Source organism: Gymnoscopelus microlampas (assembly GCF_963454915.1).
Source record: "Gymnoscopelus microlampas genome assembly, chromosome: 22".
NCBI lineage: Eukaryota > Metazoa > Chordata > Actinopteri > Myctophiformes > Myctophidae > Gymnoscopelus > Gymnoscopelus microlampas.
This window is the reverse complement of record NC_139959.1, coordinates 42,309,567-42,328,452: the sequence shown is the minus strand read 5'-3', so window position 1 is coordinate 42,328,452 and position 18,886 is coordinate 42,309,567. Positions and strand designations below refer to the sequence as shown.

At 43.8% G+C, this 18,886-nt stretch overlaps 1 protein-coding gene across 1 annotated transcript in view; it reads left to right on the top strand.

Annotated features, from left to right (window-relative positions):
* The window catches only part of LOC311038657 (uncharacterized protein), a gene marked incomplete at its 5' end in the record, with an annotated part of 32,146 nt that extends 13,544 nt beyond the window's left edge, over positions 1-18,602 (top strand). The window contains 8 exons of the mRNA XM_084048227.1: positions 6,987-7,112; positions 8,866-9,099; positions 10,442-10,540; positions 10,692-10,791; positions 11,907-11,973; positions 12,501-12,577; positions 13,428-13,637; positions 15,612-18,602. Of these exons, the coding sequence (XP_083904353.1) occupies positions 6,987-7,112; positions 8,866-9,099; positions 10,442-10,540; positions 10,692-10,791; positions 11,907-11,973; positions 12,501-12,577; positions 13,428-13,637; positions 15,612-16,997 (2,299 nt within the window). The 3' untranslated portion in view covers positions 16,998-18,602. The remainder of the gene's footprint in view (positions 1-6,986; positions 7,113-8,865; positions 9,100-10,441; positions 10,541-10,691; positions 10,792-11,906; positions 11,974-12,500; positions 12,578-13,427; positions 13,638-15,611) is intronic.
* Positions 18,603-18,886: the final 284 nt, after the last annotated feature.

Genomic DNA, 18,886 nt, shown 5'->3' with positions numbered 1-18,886 from the left:
TGGTAATGGGAGGAGATTAGGAGGTGATATAGGGAAGTGAATTACCTGTGTGTCTTGATGCAATTGTTTGGAAGTAAAGATCAGAGACTCCATACTCCGTCTGTTGGTCTCTTTCTCATTAACTTCCACAGTGGTGACCCTGACGTTTGAGTGAACATTATAATGGTCGATAATAACGCAGAGCCCGCTGCTGCGGCTGTCGTTGCCGCAGCGGTGTTTGCGGCTACGGTAAAGTTACCAGAGTTTTGGCAACATGATCCGGCAGCTGTTGCGGCTGTTCCAGCTGTCCGACGCGGAGCGCACGGAGCGCGCAGAGCGTCTATTGTCCCTCAATGGATTGGGGGACGGTAAAGCCACAGACCTGATGGAGAACATGCTGGCACTGCTCGGTGAAGGTGACACTACGTTTATCTTTTTCCAACTTTTCCTGCGGCAACTCCCGACTCCAGTGCGCACGGCTCTGGCCAGCTCGCCTCTAGTGCGCACCAAGGACTACCGGGGGTTAGCAGAGGAGGCGGACAGAATACTACTGGCCTCCCGCCAATACGTGGTGGCTGCGGTGTCTGATCGAGTTTCTGATCGCAGGGGTCATTAATGAGCTGCTGTTTATTGAGGACACGTCTTCTGGTAGGCGCCTGCTGGTGGATTCTGGCGCACAGCGGAGCATCCTTCCAGCATCTGCCGCGGACGCCTTGGGAAACGGACATGGACCACCGCTGGATGCGGCTAATGGTACTTCCATCCGTACGTTTGGCACCAGGTATGTGACTGTATGTTTCCATGGACATCAGTTTGGCTGGGACTTTATTATTGCCTCTGTGTCGGTGCCTATACTGGGCGCTAGTGATGCGCGGGTCGGGTTTTTTCATGACCCGCCCCGCCCCGCCCCGCCACGGAACGCAACCCGCCTCAACCCGCCCCACGAACCCATATATAAATCTATGGCTCAACCGGGTCAACCCACGCATCACTACTGGGCGCGGATTTTTTGTGTGCTCACAGACTATTAGTGGACGTCGCGAACCGTCGGCTGATTGACTCTGTGTCTTTTGACGCATACCCGTGCACACTGGGGGGGCCGGGGCCTCCTGCCCTTGCCAATATGCTCGCCACGGGGGATGTGTATCAGCGCCTCCTCGCAAGTTTCCCTGCTTTGACGGTTCCCGCTTTCTCTGCCTCAGTCACCAAGCACGGAGTGGAACATTACATTACGACTGTGGGGCCGCCCGTTTACGCACGAGCGCGCCGCCTGGATGCTGCTAAGCTGACCATAGCCAGGGAGGAGTTCGCCACGATGGAGCCACTCAGCATTTTGCGCCGATCTGACAGTCCTTAGGCCTCTTCTCTGCACATGGTCCCCAAGGCGGATGGGAAGTGGCGTCCATGTGGTGATTTCCGTCGCCTCAATAACATTACCACGCATGACCCAGTTCCACATATCCAGGATTTCTCTGTCCACCTGGCGGGGGCCTAACCTGACACCGTCAAATGGAAGAAGCTTGCGACACACTTTGTTTCACAGGCTACTTCCATCTGAGACTCCGTAGGCAGAATCGATGACAGACGTTTTTTCTTTTTTTCAAGCTACTAGGCAGGTGATTGGATGATCCTGCCCCTAGCAGCCGCTGATTGGTTCGAATACGCAGCGACCGGGCAGCGTAACTCCCTGAGAGATTCCAGATCAGGGTGTGTATTGATATATGACTCAATACCGCCCTCATCTGGCTGAGTCAGGTTAGCGGGGGCCACCATCTTTTCTAAGATAGATTTGGTGTGTGGCTACCACCAGGTTCCGGTCCATCCTCTGGACGTGCCCAAAACGGCCGTTATCACCCCGTTTGGACTGTTTGAATTCTTGAGGATGCCATTCGGCCTTAAAGGGGGCAGCGCAGACATTCCAGCGTCTGATGGACTCTGTGCTGCGAGGTATGTCATTTTTGTTTGTTTACTTGGATGACATCCTCGTAGCCAGTACATCTGCCGAGGAGCATCAGATGCATCTCCAGCAGCTATTCGAGCGGCTCAACGAGCATGGACTGATTGTGAACCCGGCTAAATATCACTTTGGCCTGCCTGCCATCGATTTCCTGGGCCACCACGTCTCTCCCCAGGGGGCTGTTCCGCTACCCACCAAGGTGGAGGCCATCGCTGTTTTCCCCCGCCCCCTCACCGTCAAACCCCTGCAAGAGTACCTGGGTAAGGCTGAACGATTAATCGTTTTCAAACCGAAATCGCGATTTGAAACCACGCGATTAGCTAATCGCAAAGGCCGCGATTTTTTTATTTTATCATAATAAATAATTGTAATATTAATATTAATCCCAGAGCACCCGCGGGACTTGTCTCCTTCTCTCCAGAGTAGCTGCCTCTCTCTACAGGGAGCGAGAGGGCAGCGCCCCCCCCCTCTCTCTCGCTCTGTCCCTCTCATAGAGTTAGGTCCCTCGCCGTCGGCTGCGAGTATTTAAAGTTTGTCGAACGGCCGTGTTGCGCAACTTAAGGTCCCCGATGCCGCGCGTAGCGGTAAAACATTATTTTCGGTGCGACACAAGTAGTGTAGTAGTAGTGTTGCTCCTATCTATGTTTGTTTCTGTAAGTGTAACTTATATTTTTCCCATCATTATTAAACTATTACTGTTGGATGCTGTGATCCAATGTAAACAATACGATGCAAAGCACTTCCTGGTCAGTGTTGCCAGGTTTTGTGAGAGAAATAAGCAACCCAGTCTATGAAAACAAGCCCCAAAAAAAAGAAGCGACTATGAACTGTATCTTTGTCACTTATGTACAGTGGTGGAAAAAGTACTCAAATGTTGTACTTAAATAAACGTATCAATACTGCAATGTAGAAGTACTCTGTTACAAGTAAAAATCCCAAATTCAAAATTGACTTGAATAAAAGTAGGCCTACAAAAGTATTGGTATCAAAATGTACTTAAAGTACCAAAAGTAAAAGTACTAATGTTTGAAAATAGCAGATCTACAAGCTCACAACGCGTCGCATCGCGGCGAGTTGTGAGCTTGTAGATCGGCTATTTTCAAATTACCTAGGTATAAAATAGGGCTAAAGTGGTTAATGTAGGTTTTATAATATTATAATTTATATCTGCAAAGTAACTAGTCACTAAAGTTCTCAAATAATTGTAGTGGAGTAAAAGTACAATATTTGCCTCTGAGATGTAGTGGAGTAGGAGTTAAAGTATTGGAAATTAGAAATCTCAAGTGAAGTACAAATACCTCAAAATTGTAATTAAGTACAGTACTTAAGTAAATGTACTTAGTTACTTTCCACCACTGCGTTATGTATTCTGAGTTTTTCACTTCCAAGGAGTAGTAGTAGGGGTGTCACGATTCACTTACCTCACGATTCGATTCAAAATCGATTCCTAGGGTGCCGATTCGATTAAAATTGCGATTCTGCGATTAATTGATATTCGATTCGATTCTGCGATTTATTGCGATTTTCTAGGGTGCCGATTCGATTAAAATTGCGATTCTGCGATTTATTGCGATTTTCTAGGGTGCCGATTCGATTAAAATTGCGATTCTGCGATTAATTGATATTCGATTCTGCGATTTATTGCGATTTTATTAAAAAAAAAAAAAAAAATCGATTTTAATATTTTGAATCGATTTTTAAAATCGTGGCATTAAGAATCGCGATTTATTCATGAATCGATTTTTTTTGACAGCCCTAAGTAGTAGTAATACAATGTACAGTAGGAGAGGACTTTGCCTTGTGAGACAAAAAAGTGTTACATTTTAGTTGAATGTTAATCTACATAAGCTAAATACTGGATATCAGTAAATATGCTTCTGGAGCCATAAGTGAAAGACCTACTTATTTCACTGCTGTGAATTGTTTACACAAAATGGTAATTATTTGTTTAATTGTATTTTTATTTACAGTATTGAACTTCATTTCAGAAAAAGCTTCTCTTCTTGAGCCATAAGTTAATGACTTAACAAGTTCAATGTTGGGTTGTTTACAAAAATAAGCTATTTCTATTCCAGCTAAATGTTTAAATATATACATGGGAAAAAAAGTACTTGGAAGATACATGTTGGAAGCAATGAAGCAATTCATATCTTTTAGTTCTCATCCTTATTTATTAGAATCTAGAACAGTAAATAAATGTTATGCCATTTGGTAATGTTCCATTACTTCCAATTACTTTTTAAACGTACACAGTGAATACTAAACTGAAGCTTGACTTTAAAAAAATGTTTAAGATTTTTATTTTATTTTTTTAATTAAAAAAATCGCAATCAAATCGCAATCGCAATATCGGTCAGAAAAATCGCAATTAGATTTTTTCCCAAAATCGTTCAGCCCTATACCTGGGCATGATTAATTTCTATAATAGGTTCATAGCACACGCTGCTCACCTCATGCACCCCTTGTACGAGGCGTTGAAGGGAAAGAAGGACAACGAGGACGTGGACTGGTCCCCGGAGCGGGTCCAGGCATTCGAGGACGCTAAGGCTGCTCTCGCCAAAGCTGCCATGCTGGCACACCCGTCCCCTGCTGCTCCGATAGCTCTTACCACCGATGCCTCCGATTACGCAGTAGGGGCGGTGTGTGAACAGTGGGTGGCTGGCGCCTGGCAGCCCCTCGCCTTTTTCAGTAAAAAGCTCAAGGACAATGAGAGAAAATACAGCACGTTTGACAGGGAGCTGTTGGCCCTTTTCCTCGCTGTACGGCACTTCAGGTTCCTGCTGGAGGGCCGAGAGTTTACCGCGTTTGTGGACCACAAACCTCTGACCTTTGCCATGGCCAAAACTACCGAGCCGTGGTCGGGTCGGCAGCAGCGCCAACTTTCCGCCATATCAGAGTTCACGACAGACATTCAACATGTGGCCGGAAAAAATAACCAGGTGGCAGACTGCCTCTCCAGGGCGCACATCAGTCCCGTGCACCTGGGCATTGACTATGCTGCTATGGCCACTGACCAGCTCACCGATTCAGGCCTTCAGGCGTTCAGGACGGCTGTGACAGGACTGCGACTGGAGGATGTGGCGTTTCACGACAGCGGCGCCACGCTCCTCTGTGATGTTTCCACTGGCCAGCTTCGCCCCATGGTTCCGACTGACTGGCGCCACCGGGTTTTTGACGCCATTCATGCCCTTTCACACCCCGGGGTAAAGGCGACAGTTAAGCTGGTGGGGGCTAAGTTCGTCTGGCCGGGCCTTAGGAAGGACGTTAAACAGTGGGCTGCCTCATGTGTGGCGTGCTAGCGGGCCAAGGTACAGCGTCACCCCTTGGAGCCGTTTCGCATTCCAGAGAGGCGGTTTGACCATGTCCACGTGGACCTGGTGAGGCCACTTTCCCCGTCCCAGGGTTTCACTCACCTCCTCACTATGGTGGACAGGACCACCAGGTGGCCAGAGGTTGTTCCCCTGTCCTCTACGACAACTGCAGAGGTGGCCCGGGCGTTAATCTCTGGCTGGGTGACCCGGCTCGGCACGCCCTCGGATCTCATGTCGGACAGGGGAGCCCAGTTCACGTCTGAGCTGTGGAATGCTGTGGCTGAGAGACTTGGGGTGAAACTCCATCGTACCACGGCGTACAACCCGAAGGCTAACGGGATGTGTGAGCGTTTCCACCGCTCCATGAAGGCTGCTCTCCGGGCCACTCTCACAGACAGCAACTGGATTGACAGTCTGCCGTGGGTCATGTTGGGCCTGCGTTCTGCCCCTAAAGAAGATCTGCAGTCCTCTTCAGCTGAGTTGGTGTTCGGTCAACCGCTGAGGGTTCCTGGGGAGTTCCACCCCTGGTCCACAACGGCTCACCGGTCTGCTTTCCAGGATGCGGCGAGAGCTTTTGCCCCAGTTCCCACACACCACTGCCTTCCCCAGTCCTACATTCCGAAGGACCTGATGGCTGCCGGCTACGTGTTCATCCGTCACGATGCCCACCGTTCTCCACTGCAGGCTCCCTATGACGGGCCCTTCCGTGTCCTGGAGGCGGGCCCCAAGAACTTTGTGGTGGACATGGGGGGGAGAAAGAGCGGATTTCAATCGATCGCCTTAAGCCTGCTCATGTGGTCCCGGACGAGCCGGTGGAGCTGGCTCAGCCCCCACGCCGCGGCCGGCCGCCCAAGGCTGCCCCTGTCCCATGCCCTCCGTCCGGGGGTACCCCTGTTTGCCCACCGGCGAGGTTTCGGCGGTGGCATGGACGTCCCCCTGCCCCTATCTCTACCCCTTCCCTTTCCCCTGTGGTTGTGAAATACAGTCGCTATGGCCGCATGGTCAGACCTCCTAAAAAAGACTAAAGACACTGGGTGTACTGTTTTGGGCGGTTTATTGTTGCACTGAATGTCAACAGGCCCCCCCCCCCCGAGTGTTCGGGGGGGGGGCTTGTGTGGTGGACACCAAAGAGTGATTATATGTGGACACTAGATGGAGGTATCTCACCTCAGAATGGATTGGTGGGGTGGTAATGGGAGGAGATTAGTAGGTGATATAGGGAAGTGAAATACCTGTGTGTCTTGATGCAATTGTTTGGAAGTAAAGATCAGAGACTCCATACTCCGTCTGTTCGTCTCATTCTCACTAACTCAGCAAATATTTTACTTTTACTCTACAATTATTTGAAAACTTTAGTCACAAGTTACTTTGTAGATTTCGATTATTATTATAAAACATACAGTAACCATGTGAAAATAGCAGTTCTACAAGCGCAAGGCATTGTGAGCTTGTAGATCTGCTATTTTCCAGCACTGGAGGCTGGTAGAGTATGTTGTTGTTACTGTTGTTTTATAGTCGTTTAATTAATTATTAATAAAAATCGCACGCATGTGACCTGCACCGCATCGTGCATAATAATATATATACAACACTACATGACAATGTCATCTCATAAGTACAAATCATTCAAATGAAAACATTCTTTAGCTATCGAGAAGTTATCATGAATGCAGGATGTGAATGAATGAACACAGATTTAATACACAACTAACTTGACTCTTGTTGTGTTTGTTTGTCAGGATGAAAAGACCAGCAAAACCAACCACTGATGATGAATACTGGAGATGTGGACGCTGCAGGACCATGAACACTGCTGAGGCTTTAAGATGCAGACGCTGCACAGTGAAGAAGAGCTTATCCACAAGGTAACGTTGGCTCTCTGTCTGTTTTCTTTCGTTCTTTCGTTCTTTCGTTCTTTCCGTCTTTCTTTCTGTCTGTCTGTCTTTCTGTCTTTCTTTCTTTCTTTCTTTCTTTCTTTCTTTCTTTCTTTCTTTCTTTCTTTCTTTTTTGGTGAACATTTCTCTGATTATCCAGCTGCATGTCTATGAACAGTGACAGTTCAAAGGATTAACCTTTGAACTTCAGTTGTTGTATGAATTTCCAACCCGACGCGCATTACCTGCACGTCTTGTTGGCTTCGGCCCTCGCAAAAGGCCGGAGTCTCTCAATAGGCATAAAGTAGATAATACTCAGACCTACTCAAACCTGTGTCTTTGATGGTTTTTATTTACTAACACAAATACAAACATACGTACATTGAACACACCTAGTAGACAATCGTTCTACTAAGCGGCCAGTTAACTACAATCTTAGTCAACTACAACCTTGCCAGTAGGCTCACATTCTACTAACATTCTAGCCAGGTCAGGCAGTCAGGTCAGGTTTTAAACCTACAGAAAGATTGAAACACAGAAACAATAATGACAATATTACCGACATGAATCTTCACACAAGCAATAAACATTTGCTTTTCTACTCACTACTGATCTGTTGAGGGACTCCAAGAAACTGAACTCTCCCTCAAAGTTCCACACAAAGACCCATAAAGGATGTTGCCTCCCCCCGGATATCATTCATGTCTTTCTCCTCAAATAGCACGCTTCGACTACCTCTCATCCCCCATAACATAGGCATCAGGCATGTCATTTAAGCCTCTCTCTCTCTCTCTTCTTTGAGATAAGGGAATGGTAAGGAATTTACAACCTACCAACACTCTGAGAAAGGACCCACAATATGAGACCTTATAAAGCATGCCTCAGTTAATGACTCCAAACAGGCAGTATTAACCTTCACATATGTATGTATTTTACCATTGCCTTTATATGTCGGCCTAATAATAATAGCACAAGCTCCCAACATGTCACAATGTGAGCTTGTAGATCTGCTATTTTTGATCTAAAACGTTGTATGATAAAACCTTGTTTCACTTAATTTGTTTTCTTGAATTTCATTAATTTTGTTGTGTCTTTGGATGTTGTAGTGGGTTGTCACACACACACACACACACACACACACACACACACACACACACACACACACACACACACACACACACCCCCGTTGGGGGCGACAAAACCTATGCCTAAACCTAACCTTGGTCCTAATAAAATGATTTGCAAGCAAATGATTTTATTTGATAAATAAACAGTGCGATGAGAAGGATTAGATCCCGAGGCGCAGGGATTGACAGGCTAATGCTTAACGTTGACGCCACGGTGCCGTCTGGCATTTCAGGGGTTTATTTCAGGACTTATTTAAAGCTTTCATATGACATGAAAAAACTAAACAAAAAAATGTGTTTGCCAAAAAAACATGCTTTAACCTCAATTACTTCGGGTTATGGTTACATAATGGTAATCTCTAGGTAGAGGAAGTAGAGATTGTTAATCAATCACTGTTGCTCTGTTTTCTCAGACTGATAAAAGGAAAATCATTGAATCACTAACATGTGTTTCCAAGTGTACTTGAATGGTTGTTAATGTAATTGGTCCATGTAGCGTGCGCTAAACACTGCATTATACGGATGAGTAGACTGGGCTACAACTCCCCCCATTGCATGTATGTACTTATGTACATTTCATATTCAGAATCATTGAAGAAACATTTGTTTGATTTCAGAGGAGGACATGACGGTGGAAAAACAGACTCTGACTATGGGTCTGAGACAAGCATAGTATCATCATTCTCTGACTTTGAGTCTACGACAAGCAGAGGATCATCATACTCTGTCCCTGGGTCTTCGACAAGCAGAGGATCATCATCCTCTGGCTATGGGTCTTCGACAAGCAGAGGATCATCATTCTCTGGCTATGGGTCTAGGTCGAGTAAAGAACCTCAAGTTTTAGACCAAATGTAAGATCACTGATCTCTTTGAACTTCAACTGGAATGACACAAAGAATGAATCCACAATTGAAATGATTTGACATGATTCTAACTTCTATTGTGTTTATACTATAAAACATAAACATAACTTTAACATGAAAATATTCAACATGAAAAAGGTAGTTATTTGATATATGACAATCACAGACATCGCAGCAAAGTAACGTTTGCCCCTGAGATCTAGTGGAGTAGAAGTACTAGGAAATAAATCTCCTCGGAGCACTGGTCTCCGCCAGGGCAGGTAGCTTATTGTGGGCCAGCAAAGTTTCACACTACTTTCATGTGAGGAACCCGGACCAATCCTGCAAACTTTGGAAGCCAATCTTAGCCAATCAGGACAGATCCGTCTTGATCACATGACTATAGAGATAATGTGTACCAATTGGCGTGACAACATCTGTATAGGAGTACGATCAAAAAAGGGTTTTTGAAAAAATCGGCCTCCTGGTGGCACTATAGCAGGCCGATATGAAAGATTTGGGGCAGAGGTTCTTCCTTGGCCACCGTAGTGTGCATATTACTGTATTACTGTACACAGCACAGTAGTACACTTAGTATTACGGTAGTATTACTGTACACAGTACAGTAGTATTACTGTGTAGGTCTACTCTGTGAACCTAAAGGGATGGGAGGGGTACAGCAATTGCGATAAAGTAACTAAGTACATTTACTCAAGCACTAAGTACAATTGTGAGGTGCTTCGACTTTACTTGATTATTTCCATTTTTCAATACTTGTATACTTCTACTCCACTACACCTCAGAGACAACAAGTACTTTTTATTTGACTATAATTATTGTACTGAATACTTCACTGTAATTATTGTATGTTTTATTCCAATTACTTGACAGCTTTAATTACCATACTTTGCAGATTGACATTCTTACTCCACAAGCTCACAACGTGCGCTTGTAGCCAGTAACATTTTTAAAGGAGTATTTCTACATGGTGGTATTGCTACTTTTACTTAATTAATATATCTGAATTCTTCTTAAGGGTAGAGGATGTAGACATTGTCCTTAGTTATGAACCAATTATACACCTGTACAGTAGATATATTATCATCATTATTATTATTACCCTTATTATTATTATTATTATTATTATTATTATTATTATTATTATTATTACTTTATTGTTTGCTGGTTGGGTTGGTTGAGGTATAGTTTACAGTACGAAAACTGAAGGGCAAACTGTCTGTTTCCACCTGTACAGTTAGAGATATGTCATATAGAATATTATGTCATAACATCATGTATTCCTCATTGTTTCTCCCTCCTTTCTATTTCTCTTTTCTATAATTTCTCTCAGCTGGGAATCCATCACAGCCCTCCCTCTGTCTGCAGCACACAAGAAGTCTTGGCATAAAGATGACACACAGAGTTGCCGTGACTACTATGTCCTCTTGCTGTGAGTGTTCATCACACAGAAATCAGAACCATTACAATGTGTTCTCACCATCTTCTAGACCCCAGACCAGCTGAACAATTATCACTTATTTAATTATGAGTTGAATCTGATGTCTGACTTTGTCTCTTTCATCCTCTGTGTTGGTGAGTAGTGTAGAGGACATGTCAACAGGAGACCCAGCTGAGGACAGTGACCTGCTGACTGATGCTCAGAACATAGAGAGGAACGTATATGAGTCAGCTAACAGTGAGGTAAGAACCTAATATTCTCCATGACATTTATTTACATGTTCAAATGAATACATGACTACAATGTAACGGTTCCATACTTATGTCTAACATTTAACTGTTCCTCATTCAGTGACATAAAAACATAAAATGATAAAAGAAATGTTCAAAAATGTGTCCAGAATAGGGATGCCAGGTAACCACATGAACCCTTGCGTCCTTATTCTGAGGTGAAAATTCAACGAAAATAGGCAATCTACAAGCTTTACAATACATTGCAACGAAAGCTTTTAGATCGGCTATTTTCGGCACACTGATTTGGTTACGTCCCTTACATTTCCCCCTCTACACCAAATCTCTGAAACTAGCAGCTCTACACTCAGTGTGAGTTTGTAGAGCTGCTAATTTCACAGAATAGGAAGGTATAACGTTCATATGGTTAACAGTGGTCTACTTACATTAAACTGTTCACTTGTACCCAGTGATGGAAGAAGTACTCAAATTTTTTACTTGAGTAAAACTATCAATACCACCATATAGAAATACTCTAGAAAAGTACAATTCCGGTATTCCAAATTCACTTGGGTAAAAGTACAAAAGTGTTAGCAGAAAAATATACTTAAGTACTACAAGTAAAAGTACTCATTATGCAGAATATCCCATTTTGCAAGTTTCCAAATGTATACAATTCTTTCTTTGAAAATAGCAGGTCAAAAGCTCACAACATGTCCTTGTGCAACGCATTGTGAGCTTGTAGATCGGCTATTTTCAAATAGCCAAAGTATATAGGGCTGAAGTGGTGTGTATGTTTTGTAATAATAATCTAAATCTTCATAGTAATTTCTAATTAACATTTTCAAATAATTGTAGTGGAATAAACTTACAATATTTACATCTGAGATGTAGTGGAGAAGAAGTAAAAGTATTGAACATTGGAAATACAAAAAAAAACACAGTACAGCACTTGAGAGTAAATTTACTTTCCACCACTGCCTATACCTAGTGAGACCCTGATGTGTACAGTCTTTTATTTTGAAAATACAGGAAGCAAAAGTTAATTCCAAACAACGTTAAGGAACAGTCTGTTAACATCTTGATGTAGTTTTGACTCTCATTGTCTGTTGATGTCTGAAATACAGGAGAAATACTGTGACCTGATGGATGAGAAGAGGTCTGAGCTGATGGAGAAGAGGTGGAAGAGTAGGGGTAAGGTTCTAGCTACTAACGCACGCACACACGCACACAGACACAGACCCTCCGTCCGTCCCTCCCTCCCTCCCTCTCTCTATCCCTCTCTCTCTCTCTCTCACTCACTCACTCACTCACTCACTCACCCACCCACCCACCCACCCACTCACTCACTCACTCACTCACTCACTCACTCACTCACTCACTCACTCACTCACTCGTTGTGAGCTTGCACATCAGCTATTTTCACAAGATGTTCACATATTTTCACAGAATGTTCATCTATTATGAGCTGTCCAGAATAGTGAGTCTAGGGTTGATGTGGTTAAACTAAGATGTTCACACTGAGTCCATTTAACTCTTACTTCATACTGGAGGGGGAGGGGCCAACTCCAAGTATGATGTAAGAACAAAATGGCCGCTGTGTGAATATGGTTAATTGAGTTTACAGTGATATTTATGTACAGTCATAAAACAATGTATCAGACCTCATGTCTTCTATACTCATCATGTGTAATGAATGTTTGTTTGTTGTTCTTCTGTAGAGAAGAAACATTCTGGTCAAATGAAGATGAAGTCCATGGATCAGACATCAACACCTCCCCTTCCTCCTGGGGACAAGGTAGTTTTGCCAATCTGGGAACTCATTCGGTAAAAAAAAGGGGGGGGGGGGTAATCTGGGGGAACTCGGCTTGGCTCCTCCCCTTTCTTAGTCCACTTCCTCCCGGGTGCTTCTGTGTTAATTCCTACTAACAACAACACTACATGTTTAAGGCAGTGGTGTTGCTGTTAGCAGAATCAGTTTTTAGAGATTATAGTTTTGCTATAGTTTACATACATGTGTGTTTATTTTTTTGTAGAGCCTTTAAAGTGTTTTCGTTTTTTTTATATCTACATGTATTATTACATTTGGGTGTGCTACGCATGCGTGGCTCTGGCCGACCGGCCGGCCATCTGTGCTGCCTGGGAGCGCGAGCAACAAGCTGTCTGCCTCAGCCCATGGTTGCCAGGTTTCCAGGTATCGCGCGACCAACAAGCAATGCACACACACAATTCGTTTGCATCTTGCACTTTGCTTTCGCTTTCGTTTTTTCTCCCTTTGTACTCCATTAACCTCAGAGCTAGACCACACTAGGTCTCCAGTCCCAAGACTCCCAGGGGGTCCGCGACATATTTCTTTTTGTTTTTATAAAAAAAAAAAAAAAATTATCCCACGATTTTGTAACCCCAAAATAAGCGAGCCCTCACTAGAGCCCCGTGCGCGGCTAGAGGTCCGGGCGTCCCAGTAATATACAATGGAATATTTGTCAGAGGCAAGATTCAAAATGATCAGAAACATCATCTTTCTCTCTTTTCTCCATCCATCCATCATTCCATCCATTCCATCCATCCATTCCATCCTTCCTTCCTTCCTTCCATCCGTCCGTCCGTCCTTCCATCCATCCATCCATCCATCCATCCATCCATCACAGCTGTCTCAGAGTTCTTCTATGATGACAGAAGGACAGACTTACACTCCAGCCTCAGTCAGCAGCAGTACAGACCTCAGCTCCCAGCATGTCCAGACAGGAAGCTCCATGACTTCCCTGAGGGAGGGAGAGGAGGATGAGGAGGGGGGAGCAGAGGGAGAGAGCAAGAAGGTTGAAGGTCAACCTGATGTGAAGATGGAGGATAAAGCAGAGGTGAGATCATTATTAACTCAGAGGTTCTCAACTCAAATGAATGTAATGTAACTGTCTGGTAGGATGTAAAACCAGCAGAGCCCATAAAGCAGAGTCTCTATAGTCAGACTAAGGAGAGAGAAGCTATAGTGTCAGTAAAGGCCTGGCTCTTTGTGTCATTCAACTCTCAGTCTAGATATATGTAACCGGTGTAACTATTTCTCTGCATTGCGTTGAATGAATCAACACCACCAGGAATCTGTTTGGAGACACACTCTGTTTATTCTGACTCAGAATGACATAAAAAGGTCTCCGGGTTAGGTTGGCTTTAGTGCATGGACTCCTCTCTAAACGAAGTTAAACAAGTAATTTGCAACTCCAATAGTTATTTTGTTATACAGGGAATATAACAAAAGACACCCACCTCATTCCAATATGGAAATAACATAGGGAAGAGGTGGGGGTGTGGCAGGACATTTATACGGGAGACAGACAAGGAGCTGTGACCAATAATGCATGTATTATTATACACACCAACCATGTAGATTAGAACAAAGACAGTAAAAGCACCAATTTGTAACACATTTTGTGTAATTATACTAACTGAAAGTTATTTATAATTGACAATGTTACATATAGTAGCTCCTTTGCTTGACCAGGCTGACACAGTCCATGTTCAGTGGAAGGGGAGGAGAGACGGGACAGCAGATCCTTCTGTAGGTAATAAAGCAGCAGTGATCAGGGCCTTTGTGGCTGAGCAGGTCCAATATATGTGCTTCTGTTTTCTACATCCATAGCAGACAGACCAGGGGTGTTGGTCTTGTTTCTGTCTCTGTGGTACCTACTGGCTGGAGGAGAATGAAAACACAATGAACTGTCTCTTCATGGAGCGTTTCGTCCTCCATACACATGGCTTATCTTAGGCAGGTATGAGCAGTCAAAGCTCAGCTGGTGGCCTCTATTGGTTTGACCCATTCTGCCTGTTTCCAAACATGCTTCCTAAGACAGTCAGGACAGGAGTTCTTTCATAAAGGCTTGTAACTCCTCCTGGATAATACATGAGAATGCACACTAACACTGTTGAGACAGTAAACACAAGTCAGCAGAATAAATTCCTAAACTTCCTTGTCTCTCCTCATCCTGGCAGACAGCTGTTCATGGTTTCACTCTGGGATAAACTGTAGGCCTGCTGAATCACTGTGAGCTAACACTGTTAGTCCTTTGTTAGTCCTTTGGCCAGTTATTTGAACATAACTGGCCATTAAACATTCTTAACAAGGTGAACATATACTGTTATTAATGCTTATCTCCAGGGCCGCTGCTGGCCATTCCGGTGCGTGCCCTATCTTGTTACTAAGTCTCTTCTGCCTCTTGCCTTCCTATTCTCTCTGCAATGGAGAGGGAATAGTGGAATATACAATAAACGCAAGACCTGAGCAGAGCCCAGCGGGGGCATCCACAAGAAAAACTAAACGACAAACAAATGTGACACGTTTCAGCATGTGGATCGGCTACTTTCGCCATTTGTCCTAATGTTAGTGCTAATTAACACTTGTACATACCTGCAAGAGATGCTTGAGCCTCATCTCACAACTTGAGGACACGCGCACGTCGTGATTGTTTAGGTGGATAAAATAGCAGTATTGGCTTATCTTATTGCCTATAATGGTCAAATGCTTAGGTGCCTAATTGTAGTTGTGTTGCGTGTGTTACATTTAACAAAAAATATGAATCATTTAGTCATTTAGGTGATTGGCATGGCTCATTTTGGTGCCCCCTCGCGCATGTGCCTAGCGGCGGTACTGCTATCAGTATCTCTGTGGTCTTGTGTAGCCTGAGCGCCATCTAGTAGTAGAGCACCTGGCAAGGCATGTTAAAACATTGGCATTCATTGACGGATATTGACATTTTTAAGAGCTGTAGAACAGCCTTATTTTGTTACTCTTTATTTGTATTTAATATCCATGAATATATTTTATTTTTCTCTGTTTTTAGGGAACTATTCCTTTGCATGGTGAGATGGAAGACCATCCTGAGTCACTTTCCTCTCTGCATCCCTCCCTGGAGCTCCCAGATGAAACTGATCTAAGTAGATGCTTCAGTGGTTTGGGGATAGAACAATCCATCTCTCTGCCTCGTTCTCACAGCTTACCCTCACTGAGCCAAATTCCATGTTTAGAGAACACGACAAGTTTCAAAGCCAAACGGTCCAACAGCGTAAATGATGTTACACTACTGGACAAAACACAAAAATTTACACCTGATATCATTGGTGTAGAAAACAATGAAAGCTACAGCTTCCACTGCAACCAAGCAGGACTGTTCCAATGCAACGTGACTGACCTGGTGTTTAAGATGAAGACGGAGGGAGATGTGACTTACAGGACAGTCCATTGGGACCGAGGGCTTCTATCCCAGCTTGGCATGAAGAGGCCTGCAGGACCACTGTTTGACATAAAAGGTTCTCAGGGGTCTGTGTGTCAGTTACAATTTCCACATTGTGAGATCCTCTCCATGGGTGGAGGCAAATCCTTGTGTGTTCTCCATGTGATGGATGATGATGGCTTTGAGCTGATCAAACCCCATATGATCACAGAAACTCATGTTATCATAGATGTAGCTGGATTATCTTCATTTGGTATCATCTCGTACGTACAAAAGATGTTGTACGGACCCAGTCCTGTCCAAGCATCGGTGTTACTGTTTTATACACCACCAATCAATGATGATGATCCAAGTTCAATCCTGTATGTGTTGCCGCTGCCTGGGAACGTTACGTGGCATGAAGTGGTGAACAACAGAAGGAGCGTACAAGAGGAGATTTACATTGAAATGCCTCAATGTGAACTAATCCCACAGCAAGAATACACCCTCTCCACTTCCACTCAAGATGACTCCATCATAATTCTACCAAATAAGGCAAAATTTAAAGTTGAAGAATCATCCTACCGCAATTACAATGCAACATTTGTCATTAATTTAGAGGAAAGGTTTAGCCATGTTAGGCTGCTTCTAAGCAACAGTAAAACCTCCATCCCTGTATGGGAAGGTCATGTGAAACTCTCAGCTGCTGCTTTAAGAAAACAACAAGCTCAGCGCACCGTGACTCTTCCAGCAGAAGACAGGCTATTTTCTGTGCGAAGCAGCTTCATTAACAGGGTTTCACTTCCCGTTCTTAACGGTCTCCTGGACAAACTTTTAGAGAGAAGCATTATAACTGACGCTGAGCAGGAGATGGCTGATGTGATGCAGAAGAGAGATGACAAGGCACGTTTTGTCATCGACACAGTGAGACGCAAAGGAACTGATGCAAGTTCAAGCATGATACTGATTCTCTGTGATCTGGACACATGCCTCTCTGAACATCTTGGGTTGATGTAAAACTGGACTGTTACTTAAAATACCTTCAGTATGCAGGCAACTTCCTGCTCCTTTTTTTCCTGAAAATGAAAACACAAGTTGGACACATTGGTTGGTTGCAGTTGGATCATTATTTAACTGTTATCTTGTTTTATTACATGATCATCCAGAGCAACTTCAAAGTAAATGAACAATGACAGGTACAATGCCTGAAGGACACTTCAACAGGGTGACTGGTTGTTACATGGACACTCATTGGCTGTTTCAGGATTAAATGCATGTTACATGGACACTCATTGGCTGTTTCAGGATTAAATGCATGTTACATGGACACTCATTGGCTGTTTCAGGATTAAACACATGATGTTACATGGACACTCATTGGCTGTTTCGGGATTAAACACATGATGTTACATGGACGCTCATTGGCTGTTTCAGGGATTAACCACATGATGTTACATGGACACTCGTTGGCTGTTTCAGGATTAAACACATTATAGTACATGGACGCTCATTGGCTGTTTCAGGATTAAACACATGATGTTACATGGACACTCATTGGCTGTTTCAGAATTAAACACATGATGTTACATGGACACTCATTGGCTGTTTCAGGATTAAACACATGATGTTACATGGACACTCATTGGCTGTTTCAGGATTAAACACATGATGTTACATGGACACTCGTTGGCTGTTTCAGGATTAAACACATGATGTTACATGGACACTCATTGGCTGTTTCAGGATTAAACACATGATGGTACATGGACACTCATTGGCTGTTTCAGGATTAAACACATGATGGTACATGGACACTCATTGGCTGTTTAAGGATTAAACATATGTTTTGTCTATGACCATCATGATGTTTTGACTATGACCTCAGGACACACAGATTTAAGAAATGTATTTTAAAAACTGGGGTTAGGGTTAGGGAAACAGTTTTCCCCCCAATTTAGTCATTATGCCAATTAATTTCTCTCCACACACATGTGTTTTCTGTGTTGTCACTGCTGTCGTATCCGACTGACTCACCTGCCAGTGAGGAGCCCCCACCAGGAGGACGTAGAGCCTTCGTCCTACTCCTCCCGCCCAACACTCCGTGCTGTAGGAGTATGTACAGTGACAAATATCACTCCTCCTCCCCGCCCGGCTTCCCTCCCCCGAACACTGACACCAATTGTGTTTGTTTATTTTACCCGCTCGACAAAGTCTGTTTGCACCACGGTGGATTCAAACTCCGAGGTGGTGAGTAGATGCTTGACCACTGCACCACCCGAGCACCTTGAGGTTGTATGGAGATCAATGTTTATACAGTGAACACAGTGAAGAGCAGTGATTGTTTTCACTCTACAAGCTCTGCATTTTCTGGCAGAGGGAGTGTAGCGCCCAGGATTACTTAGACAATTGGCACTGGGTGAAAAATTGGGTTAAAAAATTGTGGGATAAAAATGTAGAAAAGAAAACCCTGTATTTGCTCTCCTTTTTCTGTTTGCAACTAAAATAAATGTTGTATTTCTGTTTGTTAACGTGTTAAAGCTTAGGTGATTGGTTTTAGGCCCTGCAGTGGGAGAACAATGATATGAGAGTCAACATTACATATTCAACGTGACCAAATCTAAAGCCTTGTGCCACAAGGGGGCCATGGTCATTGTTCAGTTTTCTTTTTCTTTCTTTTTTTTACTGATTATGAAAGTACAGAATGTAAGATTTCAAATGATGTTTAATAAATGTAAATCTGTGAAAATGTCTTATCAAAATGTTGAATTTTTTATCACCTCTCAGGCCTGTTAATGGGTGTTAACAACAGGTCAACTCAACCCCTCCTATAAGCAGTGATTCACAACCTGTGGGTTGGGACCCGCAGGGGGTCCCCAAATGATATTTCTTTTTTCCCCCTTTTTTTG